Genomic DNA, 21,155 nt, shown 5'->3' on the forward strand with positions numbered 1-21,155 from the left:
CATTGTGGTGCAGCGGGTTAAGCAGCAGCCTCTGATGCCAGCATCTCTTACCAGAGCAGTGGTTCAAGTCCTGGCTGCCCTGCTTCCCATCCAGCTCCCTGCTAATGCACCTGGAAAAGCAGCAGAAGATAGGCCAGGTAATTGGTCACCCACATGGGAGACCAAGATGGAGTTACTGTTTCCTGGCCTGGCCCTGCCCTGGCCATTTCAACCATTTGAGGAGTGAACTAGCTGATGGCAGATCTCTGTCTCTCTCTGTCTCTCTGTCTCTCTCTCTCTCTCTCTCTGTTGCTCTACCTTTCAAATAAATAAAATAATCCTTTAAAAATAGATTTGATGCTGTGACCAAAGGATTAGTAAATGAATGGATATGGCTAATGAAACACTTAATACTTAAATTAAGACATGAATTTCATGAAGACATTGAATTCAATTGCTTCACCGAATAAATAGAATTTCATACCCTTAATTATAAGTTGACGAATTGTACACTTCGTAATTTGCTATCCAAAGCACACGTGAAAATGCATACCCATTTATTGACACTACGAAACATCCTGGAATTTGCCAAACACAGTGTTGTTAGCCTGTACCTTCATTTTACATCCTTTTACCCAGAATGCCCTTTCTCTCTAAACTTGTGGCCTGCAACTACTCATTCTTTGCTCTAAGGTCAAACTCAACTTCCTTCTTAGGCTTATATACTAACTTAATTGTACAACAGTAATTCATTGAGTACCCACTACATGTCAATTATTGCTCCCTTAACTGAGCATACTAAATTACTCAAGAAAGTTCCAACTTGGTGTGGGACAAATTTGAGACTTTAGTTAAAATGGAGTAGAATAGGGGCTGGCACTGTGGCACAGCGGGTTAACGCCCTGGCCTGAAGCACCGGCATCCCATATGGGTGCCGGTTTGAGTCCTGGCAGCTTCACTTCCGATCCAGCTCTCTGCTATGGCCTGGGGAAACAGTAGAGGATGGCCCAAGTCCTTGGGCCCCTGCACCCGTGTGGGAGACCTGGAAGAAGCTCCTGGCTTCAGATATGTGCTGTTCTGGCTGTTGCAGCCAGTTGGGGAGTGAACCAGCAAATGGAAGACCTCTCTCTCTCTCTCTCTCTCTCTCTCTCTCTCTGCTTCTCCTCACTCTGTGTAACTCTGACATTCGAATAAATAAATAAACAAATCTAAAAAAAATGGAGTGGGATGAGTACATTGGGAGTACTTGGGCATGATATTCAACAGAGCAAGGTCAATACAGTGGGAGACTCAGACAAAGTAGTCTCTGAGCTGAGTCCTGACATCCAAGGAGATGGCCAAGAAATGAGGAAGAAAGGGTGTGAGGGGAGCTTTTGTTGTTTCTTCACCTGATAGGGTTTTTAACCAGAGACCTTTATAGGAAGGCCAAGCTGAACTACAGGGGGTTTATTGTAAGTATTCATATTTGCAGTAATAAAGCAGTTTGAAGGAGGGGTAGAAGGAAAGAGTTTTTCCTGACTGTCTCTGCTTCTCCCTGTTCTATTTGCCAGGATCTTAGTGTCTCTATCAGAACATTAGCTGTGGTGATACAGTTAGGGGGGGTGAGGATTCTGCTGCTACAGTTCAGCCAGGTCATGGTTAATTTCTAGGACTGGCTGTCAGTAGCTTGAATGTCATTGACATGTGGAATGAGTTTCCCTCTCTGTCATGTTTGTTTTTCACTGTATTCTATGGATCCATGCTACTCAAAATGTGGTTCTTTCTGGCCCATCAACTGTTTGTTATTATTCTAAAATTAGATGAATACAAAAAATGGTGAATAAGTAGTTAGACGTCCTTATGGTAGTTTGACAGAGTGATTTACATCTATTGTATTTAATAACTTGGATATACTTAATTTCTTTGTTGCTTCATTTTCTAATTCCTTTGTACTATGTTTTATTAAAATATTAGCCTTTGATGTGTTGGCAGTTTGAGAGACCACAATGGTCCTTCCCTACAGAGAGCTTGAGAAGCACTGCTTAAAAAAGACGAGGCAGACCCTCCAATAGATTTCTGCCTCTACTGCATTGTCTCTCTCCCCTGTTCTTTCTTTAATTCTCCGCTTGGATGTCTACTCCTTCTGGGGGCCACTGTGACTTGTCAATATTGGATATTGGGGATGGAGCCCTACCTCATCAGTTTTCCATTAGAGTTGGTCTTGTCCTAATGCATGATTCTGTGAAATTTTAATAAGAACATATTGGTCTCTGCCCCCAGTTCCTGACGCAGAGCTTCTGATCTTGAGATTTCCTGAGCATTAGGAGTGCCAGGACAATCTTTTGTTCTAATGTTTGTTCTCTGCCCTGGTTGCCCAGAGCTTTTGTTATCCTTGTAGATAAGGGTGGCAGGTAAACCTTTTTAAAATATTTTTTATTTATTTGAAAGGTAAAGCTACATAGAGGGAGGGAGAGAGGGAGGGAGAGAGAGACAGAGGTATTCCATCTGCTGGTTCACTCCCCAAATGACCACAACAGCCGGAGCTGGGCCAATCTGAAGCCAGAAGCTTCTTCTGGGTCTCCCACGAGAGTGCAGGGGTCCAAGGACATGGGCCATCCTTTGTTGCTTTCCCAGGTCACAGTAGAAAGCTGGATCGGAAGTGGAGCAACTGGGACTCGAACCAGCGCCCATATGGGATGCTGGCACTGCAGGTGGTGGCTTTACTCACTATGCCACAGCGCTGGCCCCAGACCTTTTGTTCTAATGTTCTTGACACAGAACTCCTAATCCGTTGCGGTTTCCTGGGTGCTGGGCACTTTCAACTCCACCTCATCTTCCAAGGATGTTAGAGGGGCACAGCTGGAAATTATGTAAACAATCTATCACAGCAATGTGATAAAGCTTCCATAAAAGTACCTGAAGTATGGGATTTGGAGAACCTCCTGGTTGGTGAATGTCCTGGCAAGCTCCCCAGCTGATGCTCAGAGACAGCGTGGAAGCTATACACTCCTTCCCACATGCTTTGCCCTGTGTACGCCTTCATCTGCATCCATTGTAATATCTTTCATAGTAAACCAGTAAATGTTTCACTGAGTTGTGTGATCTGTGCCAGCAAATTACCAAACATGCAGAGGGGTCCTGAGAACCCCTGATTTGCAGTTGATCTGTCACAGGTTCAGGAGGCCTGGATGTATGATTAGCATCTGGCGTGAGGGGAGCAGTCTTATGGGATTGAGCTCTTAACCTGTGGGGTCTGCAGTAACTACAGGTCATTAGTGTCATAAAGTTAATACTAGGACACAGGGTTGATGTTGGGAAAGTTGAAGATTTGATTGGTGTGAGGAAAAACCCCACACATCTAGTGACAGAGGATTGGGAGTACAGAGAAGAAAACAGTTTAGTTTTTTCATATAGCTTCCAAGTCTGTTCAAAAGTCCTCAGGTGGGGCAGTCACTTGGTACAATGGTTAAGCTGCCACTTAGGAGGCCTTCATCCCAAATCAGAAAGCCTGTTTTGAGTCCCAGCTATACTTCTGATCCAGCTTTCTGCTAATGTGTACCCTGGTAGGCAGGAGGGGATGGCTCAAGTACTTGGATCCCTGCCACCCATATGGACTGAATTCTGGGCGTTTGACATTGCCTTTTACCCACTCCTGGCTGTGACAGGAATTTAGGGAATGCCCCAGCAGAAGGGAGATTTCTCTACATATCTCTGTCTTTCAAATAAGATGAAAATAAATAAATAAAAATGTAAAAGTCCTTTGCAGGCTGGGTTCCTTATTTTTCATTTTGTTCCTGTTCAGAAATTCTTATTTTGCTATTAAGCCAGCTATTACATGTCACTTCCTCCACTTTATGCCGTGTCTACTTCCTTTAACTAACAGTTGGGAAACAGATAATAAGTGGTGTCCAACCTCCCACAAACCAACTGCTTTCCTCCTACCTTCTCATCCCAGATCATTTTCAGTATTCCTCCCACCTCCTGAGACCTCTATAGACTCATCTTCAAATCCCTTCTGCTTGACTAGATCAGGACTAGACTGTTTTCTACCTTTTGAATGTGTGTGTTGCCCACTGTACTGTAACTCCTCATCAGCACCCACATGTGGCACAGTCTTTTTTTCTTTTTTAACTCCAGTTCTTCCCCAGCCCTGTTTGAATAGATATTAATTCAACATCTTCTGCAGTAAAAAAACTGATCATGCCAAGATTGACTCTAAGACCCACTGGATCTGTGTCAGAAGTTCATCATACATGGGAAGATATCATGTGTGAGGTGGAAAATGATCCAGACAGCTGGAGAGAGTGGTGGCATTGTGAATGCAGACTTCCTTTCATTGATCATAAGCATTGAGTACCATTCTAATGTGTGCCTCCTGCTGTCTACTCTGCCATTCTCCTACCAGATCTCTCTTTTTTTTTCCCCCTCTCTGGGCATGGCCCAGGCGGAATGCACAGATAGGGCAACTTGGGGAACATGGCCTGTGAGCAAAGTAAAGAACTTGAAGATTCCTGAGGATTCCAGATGGAAATACTAGAAGAAGGAGCTGCTGCCCTCTGAACTAGGGAACACCACGGAAGAAACAGATCTGGAGTGGTTACATGATTTTTCCTCTCTAATGGATGCCACTTAGTATATCTGAGTCTAATTATCTACAAAAATGCCATGAATCCAATACTTTTCCAGTAGTTCAGAGGGTGAATCATGAGTCAGTGTCAGGATTCTGAGTCAGAATCTATTTTGTCTTCATCCTAAGTCTTTTCATTTTCACACAATAATTGCTGTAGAACCAGAGATACAAAGGTGGAAATAACGCAACAACATCATCAAACTTCTGCACATTGAAAAGCAAAGGCATTAATAACAGCATGATGGAGACACAGTTGAGCTAAATTAGGCTGATTTATGATTTGTGAACCTTGCTTCAAGATGAACAAGATCTTTGAAGACAGGAGATTCTGGAGTGAAATCTTGGTAGTGCAGTTCACCAGTAGCTGATCATAGGAAAATTCATCCTTCTGAGCTTAAGATTCTAAACTGTGAAGATGATACTATTTGTCTTGGTTATTACGAGGACTAAATGGATTTCACATATAAAGGACCTTGAACAGTGCCTATAAACTGAAGTTCAATTTTTCCCTTACCCTCCTGTCAACCAAATAAAAGCATTATCATTAGAACTGGCCTGGGAATATGAGAAAATATTTTCTATGAGCATTTCCTTTGCCAACATTTTCCCAAGATTGTCTTTGCATTCTACACATGGTTTCCACGTCTTTACTTCACAATCATTTTTGGGGAAAAGCATCAATGTTGCAGCCTCAAGCAGAAGAAACAAATCAATCCATAGCTAAGTTCTTCTTAAGGCTTTTCTTCACAGTTGGTGCGCTTTCAAGAATTAATTCCCTTTGGTAAGCCATTCTGTACCAAGATGATCCCAAGGGATACTTGGGTCCGATTTCTGTTTCCATCTCCCTAACCACAGTGCTGTTGTCGGGATTGTTTACCATCTTGGTCGTGTCACTGAGCCAGTGAATTGTTGTTCCAATTCTTCCTCTACCTAGAACTTAGATGATTGAGTATTCAATAGATGCATTCACTTCTGTGAAACAATAAGTGTGAAAATATATTTATTTTTAACAATCAAAATGCATAAAACAAATTCAAATGTGCACAAATGAGGGATTGTAAAATATGTTATAGACTCATTCATATATGTAGCTAACTAATAAAGTGATGTAGCTCTCTATTCTGGATACAGAAAAATCTCCATAATTCAGTGAGTAAGAAAAATGAAGTGTGAAATAGGATATAAAGTATGCTATACTTTGGACTTAAAAAAGGCTTGTTAGCTGTGCTCATTAATGCATAGAGTAGATAAAAGGATTCATAAGATATCAGTAACCTGTTTACCTCTGAAAAGAGCTAGTGATTGAAATGATGTCACAGGGAGAAAAACTTTTACTAAATCAATGTTTCCTTCCCCTTGGAGATCATTGGAATGGATTTCCTTGTAAAATAGTTAAAGAAATGTTACTTCTTTTAAAAGAAGAAAAAGCCCTTTGTGATTATAATTAATGTTTTCTACTGAACATTTCTGATTATCCTCCTGGGCACCTAACAAGATGCCATTTCCCCATATTTGGTGTTAAATAAAGCAATGACTTTTTCTTTGGCTAGTGACACATGAAAAGAATGATGCTTGTTATTTTCTACATGGAGCTAGTTTAGGAGTTACTGTGAAATTTACAATAACTCTTTCCTTTTGCCTTAATGAAGGGCAGAACTCAGAAGTTGAGGCTGCTGGATCAGCTTGGGTCTTGAAGTGAGGACAGGTTGGAGTAAAGACCCCAGTGGAACCACCTGTGCTTTGGCTTTAAGCCACTGAGATTTAGAGAGTGTTTGCTACCAGAGCATAAGCTAGTCTAACCTGTGATACTTCATTCTACAGGGTGTGATCCTAGACCATGTTTATCTCTTCAGTCTGCTCATGTAATCTCATTTATCCCATGACTTGCCTGGTGTCTCTGAACTCTCATAGTTTTGTCTACTTTTTCCTGAGCTTCAGATTCCTTTAGGTAATGACCCATTAATACCTTTACTTAGTAATCTCGTGGAAATTTCTAAATCTAAAAAATGAGACGATTCCTCTTGGCTCTTCACCTTGTCCCACAAAATTGCTTCTCAGCCAATCTTCCCCCAACTCTGTCGAAGCCACTGCCAACCAAGAAGTCTTTCAAGTCAGATTTCTAGGAGATTTTCCTAACACCATCTTTTTCTTAAGAACTTTTCATCTAGTCCATTATTGAATCTGATGATATTAAAACATATCTCAAGCCCAATCATGTTTCTCAATCTCCCGAAACCCCTTTCCCTGACATCTTTTCATGTCATTTGTGATGCCTCCTTGATCTGTATTCCAACATGCATCATACTTCCATTCAGTTTTCCTAGACTAGAATAATCATTCAAGTTACATAATGAATTATGTCACTTCTCTGCTTAAGACTCCTTCAATGAATCCACAATGCACTAAAATAATATAGCTTTTTAGTATGTCTAAAAGACACTGGATGGTTTGATTCTACTTATGTGTCTAATATCATCTTGTTCCATATCTACCCACCAATCTCTGATCAGATACCTAAGTTTTTCTGTTCACTGAGCATATAGAAAAGTTTTTCACCATGGGCCTTAACAGTATTTTGCATTTTCTTTTCTTAGACTCTCTTTCTACCCATCTATTTGGCTAACTGAATGTTTTCATTATTGTCCCAGAGAGACCATATTTAACAATCAACCTGTCAACATTATTCTCTCGTACCACTTTTTTTCTTTAATACAATTTAACTGCCATAGTTTTTTTTTTTTTTTTTTTTTTTTTTTTTTTTTTTTTTTTTTTTTTGACAGGCAGAGTGGACAGTGAGAGAGAGAGACAGAGAGAAAGGTCTTCCTTTGCCGTTGGTTCACCCTCCAATGGCCGCCGCGGCCGGCGCACCACGCTGATCCGATGGCAGGAGCCAGGAGCCAGGTGCTTTTCCTGGTCTCCCATGGGGTGCAGGGCCCAAGCACCTGGGCCATCCTCCACTGCACTCCCTGGCCACAGCAGAGAGCTGGCCTGGAAGAGGGGCAACCGGGACAGAATCCGGCGCCCCGACCGGGACTAGAACCCGGTGTGCCGGCGCCGCTAGGCGGAGGATTAGCCTAGTGAGCCGCGGCGCCGGCCTAACTGCCATAGTTTTTAAGTATATATAAATTTGTGATCTTTTGTCTGATTTTTTTCACTACAAAGAACTCCATGAGATTGAGTTACATGTGTTTTCTTTGCACCTATGACTGGTTGGCATCTTCTAAATGTATTAATAAAAGAATGAACAAGTTTCTATAGTGTACTTCATTTGGTGTAAGGCAGATAACCTAGTGGTGATGAGTTTATCCAATGAAGGAGCTTCAAAAAGTTTATGTAAAAATGGAATTAAAAGATAAATTTATTTTGGTGAAAATAAATTTTGAAACTCATGCATATTTTTTCATAATATACATTTTTTGAATGTTTTGAAGACTACTTACAGCATGATTTCAATTTTTTGATAATAAAATAAATTTTTGTCTTCATTCCATTAGCTATGAACTTTCTGAAGTACCCTTGAATAATTATCATATGCAAACTCTTACCACCTTTAAACTGAGACAAAATGCAATGAAAGAATATTTTAACAAGATGATGTGAAAAATTTGCTCTCTAGAGTATATAGAGAGTACCACTAAGAAAGATTTCAGTTAAAACAAGAGGTTACTGATTCCAAACTAGCTTTGTCTCCTGAACTGTAAAATTTTAAGGTAGACTAGATAATATACTGGTTTCCCAGGCTCCAACATTCTGGAATTCTATTTCCCTAATTTGCCCAGAACCAGTCGTTCAGGACAGCTGTTGACTCTCTCTTTCTTCCTTAGGTATATAAGTATACTTATAATATCTGTGAGGTGGAGATAACGATGCTGTTTGTGTGGAGAATAGGAACCGGATATAGCAGACATATGGCCCATACTGGAGTCATGATCTTACCACACATAATGCTAGAGCATCGGTCAAATGCCTAGCCCACAGTGCAGTCAGTGCATTAAACATGAATTACTATAGAAAGTAAAAAACAGGTCCAAAATAACAAATCTTTATTAAATAATAAATAAAACACTTATAGAGATACATCCTCCCTGGATTTCTCACTATTATTCAGTGGAACCCCAGAGCAAGTCAAGTGGTCCAGACAAATGATCCAGGATACATGAAGATGTCTGCAGAGCCCATTTCTTCAGCTACAGCATATGCAGGAATAACTAATCATTCTTGTGCATAATAAATTAGGTGAATAATTACAAGATTCATTTAAAATGCCCACAAATGTCTTCTCTTTATCTTGCCTAACAAAGCAACCAGCTGTTACTCTTAAATATATGTGTTACCCTCTTGGCATTAGGGTCAAACTCAAACTGCGATGATCCACTGAAGAAGTATAAAAACCCTGTAAGTGTAAATAAGGAAAAACAATGAGACATTTTTCAAATTTTGTAATATGTGTAACTTACAATAAAGAGCAAACTCATAATGGATGACATTTTTATGTGATTTCTCTGTGTCAGGTGTTGTGCTAAGGGATTTTATATGTTTTTTCATCTATCCTTGCTTTTAAAAGTGTAATATGATCTTAATGAAGATAAAACTGAAAATTATGAAGATTTTCAGATTTTTCCAAAAATAAAATCTGTAATGAAACATAGAAGGAGGACTCTGTCTCATCCGTCTGACTTCAAAGACAGTATTTTTAAACATTAGATTACAAGGCTTCCGAATAGATAGAAGTCTATGGATATTTGAAAACCTTCGTTTAAATTCTTTTCTTTCCAACTTCTCCTCTCCTACTAGGTCCTAAATCACAGCTCTAGAGACAATTGTTCCAAGACAATCAGATCAGTGATAAGGTGCACTGGAGGTCCATTTCCTGCTTTGTATACACTCTAGTCAAGTCATTTTAGTAACAAGATCAACAGCTTCACAGACATTGTCATGGTTAGGAAATTCCTTCCCAGTCTGCAAGCACAAATTTTGCTTTCCTTTCTTCATGATACCAGGAATTTATTGTCTATTCTGAGCACATGGCAGGGCTATGATCTATTTACAAATGACTAATGTAGACAGTTTCAGACCACAACAGAAACCCAGACATGGTTCCTTGTGGTGGCATGGGAGAGAAGGGACAACACGATGGGGTCGTGGAGAGTGACACCAACTATTAATAACCCTAGTTGACACTTGTTTGTATATTTATATGAAGAGTGACCTGGTAATGACTGAAGTGTGAGGAAGAGGTCTTTATTTTTGTGTACAGTGTGAAACAGAGACTTGGACATTATTCAAGAAAAACATCATTTAGACTCAAATTGTAAGACTTGAAAAGCTAAAATTTTCAGAAGTGTGAAACAAAAATGATACAAGAGTGAATGATTTGAAAGTTGTTTTGATCTGTCAGTTATTTTGATAACATAAACATTTTGCAAGCGCCCTGACTGGAAGTGAAGTGAGAATCCTCTTACCAAACGCCTCTAATACAGCATCAACCTTTGGTTCAACTCCTGGAAAGTCATCCACTATTCGTCTGGGGAACCCTCGCTCCATAGACTGGCTGCTTTCATCAAATCTGCACCAAGAAAGGAATACAGGTCAACCTTTCATAGAGGTCCCATTACATGTAATGGTAGATCCCATGTTAATTTCCAGTGTAGAATCCTAGATAAGATTTTCAAGTTGTGCCAAGAAGTGTTAATCATTTTTAGGACTTTTCTGGTGTACAAGCTTAGCACATACACAATACCTTCCCTGGAAATAGGGACATTAAGCTATCCTACCGAGGTTCTGTACATATGTCTGAGGTCAATTTTTTAAAAGTCTGTACACATGGAACTCAAGCACCTCTCTGTAGCATACACATGAGGACTAAACACATAACATACAAAGCAAGGAGCTGGCATTGTGGTGAAGCAGGTTAAACCTCCGCCTGTGACGCAGGCGTCCCTTATGGATGCCAGTTCAAGATCCTGTTGCTCCTCTTGTTTCAGTTCCCTGCTAATGTGCCTGGGAAAGCAGCAGAATTTGGCCCAAGTGCTTGGGCCCCTGCACCCACATGGGAGACCTGAAAGCTCTGAGCTCCTGCCTTCGGCCCTGCCCAGCCCCGGCTGTTGCAGCCATTTGGGAAGTAACCAGTGGGTGGAAGACCTCTGTCTCTGTCTCTCCTCCTCTCTCTGTAACTCTGTCTTTAAAATAAATAAAAAAATAAATAAAAAAAATACAAGGTAAATTAACATTTGGTTAAAGTACACTGGGGTTCTCTGTCATGCTGGGACCTTGTAGCCTGTCACACCAACACTTCCTATTATAGTCACGTGGTGACTGACCGTGGGCTAAGAAGTACATGTGCCCTTGGATCTTAGGTGGCCTCTCTTGCCCTTTCAGTGTCTGAGAGCCTTTTGTGTCTGAGAACCTGAAAAACTACAAGCTGTCTTTTTCCTATTCAGAGTCTGAAGCTAGAGGAAGGTATAGTGTGGGCATGGGGTGAGGGGTAGTCTTAAAGAGAGAAAATAATTTTCCTAATTAATTTCATTCAAAGTCTTTCCTATTGCATCTCACCTCCAGTATTTGTCTTCTACAAAGAAGTATGTTTTCTTCTTTTCCTTATCAGAAATGGCAGCATCAATTTTCCTTATGGTTGAAGGGAAACCCAGGGTGTGGATGTCTTTTGGGTAACCAGCTTGTACCTCATTTCCTCTGACTGCCCAGAACTTATTTCCTATTCAAAAAAAAAAAAAAAAAAAAAAAAACCAAGAAGTTTCGAGTGAAGCCTTTGATTTCAGAAATGATTGTAATGCATTGTTTTGGCAAAGGACTCTCGGTTTAAATTTCAACCACTAACCACATGCCCAGTTCACAGCAGATATTAAATAAATATACCCTGAATGAGTGAGCAAATGAATGAAATGAACAAATAAGTGGGTGTACATCTCTGGTTCACTTCCCTTTCTGCATCTTATATTTTTTATCTATAAATTATGTGACTTGTTCTAGCCGTTTCTTGTCATTGCTGGTAATAATCTAAATTTCTAGCCTAGACTTTTCTTTCTAGCTTCACATTCATAGGTCAGTTGTTTACCGGACACCTCCTCTTAGATATATCACAGTCCCCAAGCTGAGTACTACAGAAATCCACTGAAATTTGTGTGAATAAGGGCAATGGGATCACATCAATCTCTCTGCCTTTACTTACTTAAACCACTCCCTCACTACTTCAAGCCTGAATCCCCTCCTCACACCACTGCCAGAATAACCAAACTAAAATGCCAATTTGTTCTGTATCTCTCTTGCTCCACCTGAACTGAAAAACTTGTACTAGTCTTAGGCAATCCAGATAAACACTCTTGTATAAAGAGTTCCTTCTGCCTTATGGAGTCTTCCACTTTCTCATATATCGCTTATCTCTACATAGCAAAAATTCCTCAAGACTCGTTCCAATATCACCTCCTCTCAAGGATCTTTGTGGCGCCAAAAATAGATATAGGTCACCATAGCGCCTTTCCTCCCTCCAAGCACAGTGTTTGTCATAGGATATGCTCATAGTGTCATCTCTGCTACTCCCCATGTTAACATAAGCCCCTTTTTCTTCTCCACTAATGAGAATGGTGCCTATCACATTGCAAGTCATGAATAAATGTTAGATATATTAATACACAGCAGCAATTTTTAGAGTTGTGTAACCACATCATTTCAAATGTGATTTCATATTATTTCATTTAATCTACACAAAAATAAAATTATCTGAAATAAATATTTCTATAAAAATTCCAATACAGTTTGACACTTAAAAATATTCTCAAATAGTTAAGAATCAAGGGAAATATTAGAACTGACATAAAATTGTTAAAACTGAATGAAGAGAAAATAGCATATATCAAAATTTGTAGATGAAGGCAAAGATGAGAATATCTATAGACATAAATGCTTACATTAAAAAAGAAAACAGGCTGCAATAAGGCAAGTGTCGTACTTGAATTATAAGAACAATAGCAGAATAAATTCATAGAAAACAAAAGTGATGGCAATGATAAAAATAGAAATCAATTAAATAAAAAATCAAAATACAATAGAGAGGATCAACAAGGCCAAAAGTTAGTTCCTGGAGAACACTAATAAAATTATTAAGTATCTTATGACATCGAATGATAAAGAAAGGAGAAACATTGAATATGCAGAATGAAAAGGCACATAGAACTTCAGCAATAATTAATTACGACAAAAAATACTCTGAAAACTTTGTACCAATTTATTTGAAAATCGGCAAATTACTAAAAAAATGCTAACAAAACTAAATAATAGGGGCTCAAATAGTGTATCACCAACAGAACAAATTGAAACAGTGATTTAAAATATGTGACAAAGGAACTCTCAGATATGGACAGTTCCACCGATTAGTTCATGTGCCCCTCCACTGTTACTACAATACCTTACAGATTAACGATTTGTAACACAGGACTTCTCTCCTCATCTTATCCTTCTTCAGGAATACCCTGGCTTTCCTGGCCTTTGCTCTTCCATACAAATTATGGAACGAGTCAAATTCCTTGAAAAATCTTTACACATTTGAATTGGAAATGTCTTATATCTATAGATAAATGAGCATTTTTATTACATTGAATTTTTCTGAATATTAATATTGGATGTCATCTATTTATCTAAGAAGTCGTAGTGAATGTTTCCAAGTAAAGATGAGGCTGGTATTGTGCTGCGATTGGTTAAGCTGCCACTTGCCATGCTGGCATACCAAATTGGTGTGCTGGTTTGAATCTTCATTGTTCCACTTTCAGTCCAAGTTCCTGCTAATGTGCCCGGGAAACAGCAGATGATGGCTCAAGTGCTTAGGCCCCTACTACCCATGTGGGTGACCCAGACAGAGTTCCTGGCTCCTGGCTTAGGCCTGGCCCAGCCCTGGCTGTTGTGGCCATTTGGAGAATGAATCAATGAATGGAAAATGTCTCTCTTTCCCTCTCTCCTTTTCCTCTCTCTCCTTCTCTCTGTCACTCTGCCTTTTGAATAAATAAATATTAAAAATGAAACCTATAATGTTCTTTGTACATATTTCTTTTAAGCATTAACACTAGGTCTCACCCTAACATATCATCTAAAATTTAATGTAGCAGAGCAAACTAATATAAATGACATTTTTGTAATAAGATTTATTTCAACAAATTAAAATATAGTACCTACCTTTAAAAATAAAAACAGTATCCTTGCTATTAACTTCATAGGCAGCATCCAAATTTGATGGCAGAGAGGGCCAAAATGAAGAAATCAAATGAAAACCAGGTTCACTGCTCCAGTGGGATCTGCGCCAAAAGTATCTGTAATACACAGACATTATTGGCAATTCTCTTTCTCTTTCTTTCTTTCAATCAATGCTAATTCTCCCTTTTGTAGAAGTCTGTAATTGGGCTGCCATTTGCATGTGATTCCAGTATAATGAAATCTATGGTAGATGTAGGTTGGTTCCAGTCTAAGTCTATGAACTGTGCACAGAGAATGCACCTGGTAGTATTTTTAAAAGATGCTATGTACCTATTTGTGCTTGTATGTGATTATAACTCTTAGTAAAGAGACAAAAGAAACTGGTAGCACTGGTTGCACTTGTGGAAGGTACTATGAGATTAGAGGTCAGAGATGGGAGAGAGATTTCTCTTTGAACTCTTGGTACTGTGTGAATATTGTGCCATTAGTATATATCACTTTTTCTCAAATTAATTAATTTAAATAGTAGCATTTGTTAGCAAAGGCAAAGACAGCACCCTGCTTCTAAAGATCCAGTGGTGCGTTTTGAAAAAGTTCTATCCCCTACGACATTTTAAAAGTGTGCAAAATAGAGCCTCCTCCTTTCATCAAACTTATATTCTAATAACCAAGAATCATCCTGTGTAAGTCTATAGAAATGATGTGGACAATTCTAAGGAGGTTTTAAAAATGCAACAAGTATTCTGGCTGGTGCCGCGGCTCAATAGGCTAATCCTCCGCCTGCGGCGCTGGCACACCAGGTTCTAGACCCGGTCGGGGTGCTGGATTCTGTCCCGGTTGCCCCTCTTCCAGGCCAGCTCTCTGCTATGGCCCGGGAGTGCTGTGGAGGATGGCCCAAGTGCTTGGGCCCTGCACCCGCATGGGAGACCAGGAGGAAGCACCTGGTTCTTGGCTTCGGATCTGCATGATGCGCCAGCTGCAGCGCGCTGGCCGCAGTGGCCACTGGAGGGTGAACCAACGGTAAAAGAAGACCTTTCTCTCTGTCTCTCTCTCTCACTGTCCACTCTGCCTGTCAAAAAAAAAAAAAAAAAAAAAAAAAAAAAAAATGCAACAAGGATTCCTCACTTCACGGGTTGCATGCCCTCCACCTGCAGCCCAGGACATTGGGAGAACATTTCTGGCCCTGCCTGGGCAGAGTGAGAGGACAACAGTGCAAAAGGACACAGGCCCACTAGTGCCTTCACATCATTTTGGGTTTGGCTATGCAGCATGGGTTACTACTGTGGGATCAATGGCCATGCAAAAGCAGGTAGCGTGACATCCCTAGCTGCAGGGCTTCTCTTCTGGGTTTCAGCAGGGTAATTACCAGCTGTCTTAGGACCCAGGAAACACTTGCATTATCCTGGCTACATCTTGCTGGCATTATTGCAATGAGATTTTACTACTCTGGAAAATGTATACCTGCAGGTTTAATTACATGTGCCAGTTTGTGGATGATTGCCAAATTTGGAATTAGTATGCTAAATAGACCCTATCAGTGGGAGTCATATCCCAGCCTGATCTCATGGGAAATTAAAAAAACTCCAAACTTGCACTATTTTCAGTGTATTAATAAAAATGTGTGCAGCACTTTTATATAGTATGACATTTAACCTGTAAAAAATGACACTGAACTTGATAGGGGAAAAAATTCTCCATTACCATCATAGTCCTACAAAGGTGGCAGATGTGTAATACAAGAACTAATGATACTCTCATAGAGTTTGATTCTTCTACCTTGGTGTTATCTCTTTCTGTACCTGTGGGTAAAATCTCAAGGTGTAAAATGGTAAGTGTCAATACTGGGGCCCCTAAAATCCCCTCCCCCATCAGAACAACAGGGCAAAATAAAATCACTTGATGAGATTTAGGCCATGTGGTTTTTTTTTTTTTTTCATCTTGGGGTACAGCTTAAAGATTATGTTCAGTAAAATATCAATGAAAATACAGTTTAGTGTAAGTAATAAAAATGCAAGAAGACAGATCTGAATGATCTGAATGATTTCTAAATGTAGAGGAAATACTAAGTTTAAAAAGCTCTCAGGTTTCTGTTTTCCTTTCTAAGCACTGTACATCAAACGACAGACAGGAAAACACAATTTTCTGGTCTGACCTGTTTTTAAAGAACAGGATCTCTCCCCTGAGAGTGCTGATCGCATCGAAGGACAAAGCCGGATCGCACTTAGCTGGTATCCCAGATGCTGGAGGGATGGGTTCTGTGGGCACCACAGAGGTACGAGGAGAGGTTGGTGGAGGGCCTGAGGGGACAGATTTGGGGATGCAAACATTAGGACACACGTGGAGCATCTGTCAGTTTACATGCTTTCCCAACATTATACAGGTGCTTTGAAATGAAACATTATGTAGTACTGAAAGCTCTCCTAAAGACCATCACTGTAAAAACTTGCTGAAGACCAGTGAGAAAGAATAGGCATTGTTGCCAGTATCACTCACCATAGAGGGACTGGATGCCATCCACATCATCTTGTGAAAGGCGGAACCGGGCCAGGTCTGTGAAGGTGTTGTAGACTGGGTACATCAGCGCTTCAGGATTGGCCGAGTGAAACAGACCCAGGGAGTGGCCAAGCTCATGAGCAGCAGCGAGGAATAAATTGGTTCCTATTTGAAAAACCATGGATGTTCAGAGTTTAACAAATTATTTAGTCTACAAATACACATACAAGGGTGCTGCAAGAAATTCATGGAAAATGAAATGAGCAGATAAGTTTATTTTGGTGAAAAAATTGAAATCCAGGGGCTGGTGCTGTGGCATAGCAGGCAAAGCCACTGCCTACAGTTCCAACATCCCATATGGGTGCCAGTTCAAGTCCTGGCTACTCCACTTCTGGTCCAACTCTCTGCTGACATGGGAAAGCAGTGGAGGATGGTCCAGGTCCTCACGTCCCTGTACCCGCGTGGGAGACCCAGAAGAAGCTCCTGTCTCCCGGCATCAGATTGGCGCAGCTCTGGCCCGTTGCAGCCATATGGGGAGTGAACCAGCAGATGGAAGACCTCTCTCTCTTTCTCTCTCTCTCTCTCTCTCTGCCTCTGCCTCTCTGTAACTCTTTCAAATAAAATAAATTAAAAATTGAAATCCAGTTTTCTTTTCACATTTTTTATGAACTTTTAAAAGACTGATGTACAGTGTGGGTTTCTACTTTTTGGAACTAAAATAAACTTATGTTTTAATTCCACTTTCCACAAACTTTTTTGAAGTCTTCTAGTTCACAACAACTCTAAAGGCTTTCCTTGGAATCATACATTGTCCTTGCCTTATTTGTAGATTGGCTCATTGACTGGCATGTTCCATACTTCACAGAAAGTCATGTGATTTTCAAGATTGAGTTGAAATCAATATTTAAGACAAATTTTCATTATATCCTTCCCTAGGTCCTCCCTGGTCAGAAAAACTAAGTCATTTTTTTTCTATATTTAAACTCATAAAAATGTTTCCAAAAATATTTATTTGAAGCTATCAAGAATTATCGCATGTCAATAAATACAACTCCTCATATCTAAAAATAACAATTATCCAAATTTTGTAATTTGTACAGGTACAACCTCATTTGAAATTAATCAAAGTATTTAAGCTTTATTCATCAAACTTTTGAGCACCGGAACTTGGTTATTTTCTGTGAGGATTTATCCTGATTTGTTTTCTTTGTGTTCATTTAATCAAAAAATTTTTGTTTGTCAAAAATCTCCCCAGTAACACAATCTTCAGTTTAAAACAGAAACATTTCCCTAAATAGTTTTCTGCAGTACAAACACAGCTGGATTCAGTTTTCTTTGTATTTACAAAAAGTAGTTTTATGAGGTTAGTAGTAGAAATTATTTAACCAAGGCTCCAATCAATGGTGCAGAAAAGAGCAGTTGTTCAAATAAAACCAGTTCAATTCATGCTGCACAAAGTACAGACTTGTCCTCTTACTCTTTGCATTGTGTTAGAGATTCCAAATAGTCTCAGAAACAATGTGTTTCCAAAACAGAGACCATTCAAAAAAATAAGTAAGCAGCATGCAATTAATTTTAGTCCTTGTGTTTACACTTTGTAAAGTCAGAATCAATTCAGGGGGAAAAACCTAACATTTTCTCCTGCCATTTACCTTCAGGAGAAAAGGAGGCAAAAGAGAAGACAGGAAGAATTCCAGAGGTCAACATGGGCTCAGTGGGATCCTGTTCTGTTCCAATCATTTTCAGCTAAAGCGATGAAAAACATTACAAAATACGCTGGTCCTAACACACTCACAAACTTTGGAGTTGTGGATATAGGATCGAATGGTGCTTACCAGATTGTTCTTGGTGGAGGCGAAGAAGGAAATGCAGACAGTTTATACAATTCAACAGTGATGGAAAGGAAGAGTACTTTTGGTTACAGTTCAGATAATCAGACATTTCAGTTATTAGGATGTTCCACTGATTGTTCGTTCTGGCTAATCAAATTATTCTTGGACATAGGACTAGAAATATTCCCAAAGGTGTCCTGAGAGGGTTATGACTCACCTGATGCACTCTCTGTCCATTTTTCATCATCATCAAAGTGAACATCTCCATAAAGCCCAGGCCCAGGTGGGTAGGCATGAGCCAGACTGTATCCTGGTCCATCGAAAGGATAAAAGTCTCCGTGTTCTGACAGGGGCAGAAAATTAATGGAAATTAAGTGTCTAGAATTTCTTTCTACTCTGACCAATAGGACAACACCCGATTCCATGGTCTGAATGTTGATATAACCTCACAAATCTCCAAAGTGACCGTATTCAGTGATGGGGACATCAGGAGGTGGGTAGGCTCGAATCTCCATAAATGGGATTAGTGCCCTTACAAGAGAGGCTTGAGGGAGGCCCCTGGCTCCTTCTGCCACGTGAGGAGGCAGACGGTGCCATCTATGAGGAAGGTACCTTCACCAGACATCAGATCTGCTGGCACCTTGATTTTGGACTTCCCAGCCTTCAGAACTGTAAGCAATAAGTTCCTGCTGTTTATAAATTACCCAGTCTGATTTTTGGGATAGAAGCCTGAGGTGACTAAGACATAAAAATATAGTTTATTTCATTACCCTTAACTGCAAAAGAGATCATTATGTCAGCCTCTCCTTCGTGCTTCCTGGAGAACGTGAGTGGAGTCACCTCCTCCCAGACTTTCAGAGCTTTCTCAATGGCAGCATCAACAGCATCTCTTGGCAGATCTGGTGTGTAATTCACAATCCTGCAGGAGAAAAATTGAAGGTACCATTTGCACCTGCCATTGTAATGCCCAAAGTTTCAGGATGATGTGAAAACCTCTTTGGACCCATTACCTGTAAGTTAGGTGAGTTTTTGTCCACTTTGGGGTGCCAGGGAAGGTACTGAAGTGACCAACATCGGGAACGCCACACCTGGGCTTGCGTATCACCTCCAGGGTGTTGGAGTCCAGCTTGCCTGTCACCTCCAAGCCAAGGAACTTCTGCATTTCTTGGATTTTTTTAACAACAGGACTACTGTCCTTTCTTCTAAAAACACTTTTCCCTTCTTTTGTGAGGTTGTAGTAGTTTTCTAGGTATTGCTAGTGGAATAATAAGTGTAGTTTTTATTCATTATGATTTTAATCATTTACCCAATTTTTACAATCTATTTTACTTATTTTCCAGTTCACTGAGACAAAAGTAGCTAAAATACTTAATTTTTCATTAAGATGTTTCATTTCAATAATTCAGTGTAATTTAATTAGCTAACCAAGTAAGAAATTTGGCATGATTATGAGAATATTTTTGGGAAAATAATATTTTTTTCACTTTACAATGTTAATAAAGACCTAGTTCAAGACTAAAATGAGACAAATTCATTTGTCAAAGATAACAAGTAATAATACAAATATCACTGCTTGATATTGTTTGGCATTCAAAATTATCATGCTACCCTTCTCCAGTTATTTTAACCAGGAATTTCTAGAGCCAGAGGAGTGGCGAGTGTTTTCCATTTGTTGCTTTCATTGAGCCCCAGTGCTGCTGCCATAGTTTTGTTTTCACCTTCAGGAAGTATCGCTCCTGCCTATGCCTTTCTTTCCTTCTGTCCTAAAATGAAGAGAACGTCCACCTTCAGCACTAATGCTAAATTATCCCAACACAGTCCTTCTAACCAAGTCATTCTGCTTTGTTTTGAAAAAGCAAGCAAGTAGACCTATTTCTTCTCCAGGGTTGCCCTGGTTGCAATAGATGCCACCGTTAATTACCTGGACAAGTTCCATGTTTGGGTCCTCTTCCTTCACCGCCCCATTCAGAGGGTAAGCTGAGCCGACGGACAGACCCAGCAGCACAAGGAGGACAAGATGGTTCATTCTTAATGATGTGGCTTTCAGAAAAATGCCTTTTCTGGCTACTGGCTTCTATCTCTACCCTCTGGTGCCCTCCCTTTTATAGGTAGACAATGTTTAGATTAATAACAGCATGATTCAAATGTGTGCATTTTTAACCCGAATGACAGCGGGAGTGCTCATAAAAATTCAACGTAAAGAGGATACAGCTTACATCAGTAATTTTCCTCCACCTTCTAAACTTGAAAGAATGATTAATCTCAGGAAATGGTTTCCGTGTTTGTAAAGAGAAAAAAGAATTGGCTTGATAAGTCGTGTCTGTATGTGTACTGAGAGCGAGCTGACGAACCCAGTAAGAAGTCAGATTTAGAATGTTTATACATTTCAAAATCGGGGCAATTTTCTTTTAAAAAGGTTTAATGGAAAGATTAGTGGAAAGAAATAGATTAGTGGGAAGAAGTTCCAAACATCCTTGTGGTCTAAATGTGGGAACTGCTCTCTAGGAAGACATTACAACAGATCGTTTCTGTAGTCCCTGTTAAATCAGCTGTTGCTGACTTTCGGATGCACTTCCTGGTCTGAGAGAAGGATCATTGTGAGAAGGATGCGGGCACGACAAGGCGCAACAAGGAAGGAACCCCTGGCATTCATTCATTCACTCATTGTCCATTTCAGAATGGAGTGTATGTTCATAACAATTGTTTCATTAAAAACTTGTTAAACTGAAAATTATTAGCCTGCATATTAGGATGAAGGACTCCACCTAACTGCTTCCTCTCATCTACTTTAAAAAGTTCTTTTCATTTTCTTTCTCTCCTTCCAAAGTACAAAGGAGGAGACAGATTGAGTTTTGTAATTGGGAAAGACTTGAAATCCTCCTTTCCTTCATGTATCTAACCACCTACCTCTGTCCATGAATAGCATTTGCTTTTCTGTTTTCTCAGCCATATAGAGTATTTTTCATATAGTGACATAGAAAGTTTGCAATACCTATTTTTTTTCAAATAAAGCTATTATTATAAGGGACTCTGAAATTCTTCTA

General features: G+C 39.8%; 1 protein-coding gene and 1 pseudogene across 1 annotated transcript; one reads left to right on the plus strand and one right to left on the minus strand.

Annotated features, from left to right (window-relative positions):
- Positions 1-8,614: 8,614 nt before the first annotated feature.
- On the minus strand, positions 8,615-20,200 carry MMP10 (matrix metallopeptidase 10). Its single transcript, XM_002708561.5, has 10 exons — positions 20,033-20,200; positions 19,122-19,366; positions 18,882-19,030; positions 18,329-18,454; positions 16,280-16,444; positions 15,939-16,083; positions 13,769-13,902; positions 11,141-11,300; positions 10,051-10,154; positions 8,615-8,981 (listed from the first exon to the last, which is right to left on the minus strand). The coding sequence occupies exons 1-10, from the start codon at positions 20,135-20,137 to the stop codon at positions 8,881-8,883; spliced, it is 1,434 nt and encodes a 477-aa protein (XP_002708607.2). The 5' UTR covers positions 20,138-20,200; the 3' UTR covers positions 8,615-8,880.
- LOC103350472 (transmembrane protein 14C pseudogene) lies at positions 14,892-15,426 on the plus strand (annotated as a pseudogene).
- Positions 20,201-21,155: the final 955 nt, after the last annotated feature.

This window comes from Oryctolagus cuniculus, chromosome 1 (genome assembly GCF_964237555.1).
Source record: "Oryctolagus cuniculus chromosome 1, mOryCun1.1, whole genome shotgun sequence".
Lineage (NCBI taxonomy): Eukaryota > Metazoa > Chordata > Mammalia > Lagomorpha > Leporidae > Oryctolagus > Oryctolagus cuniculus.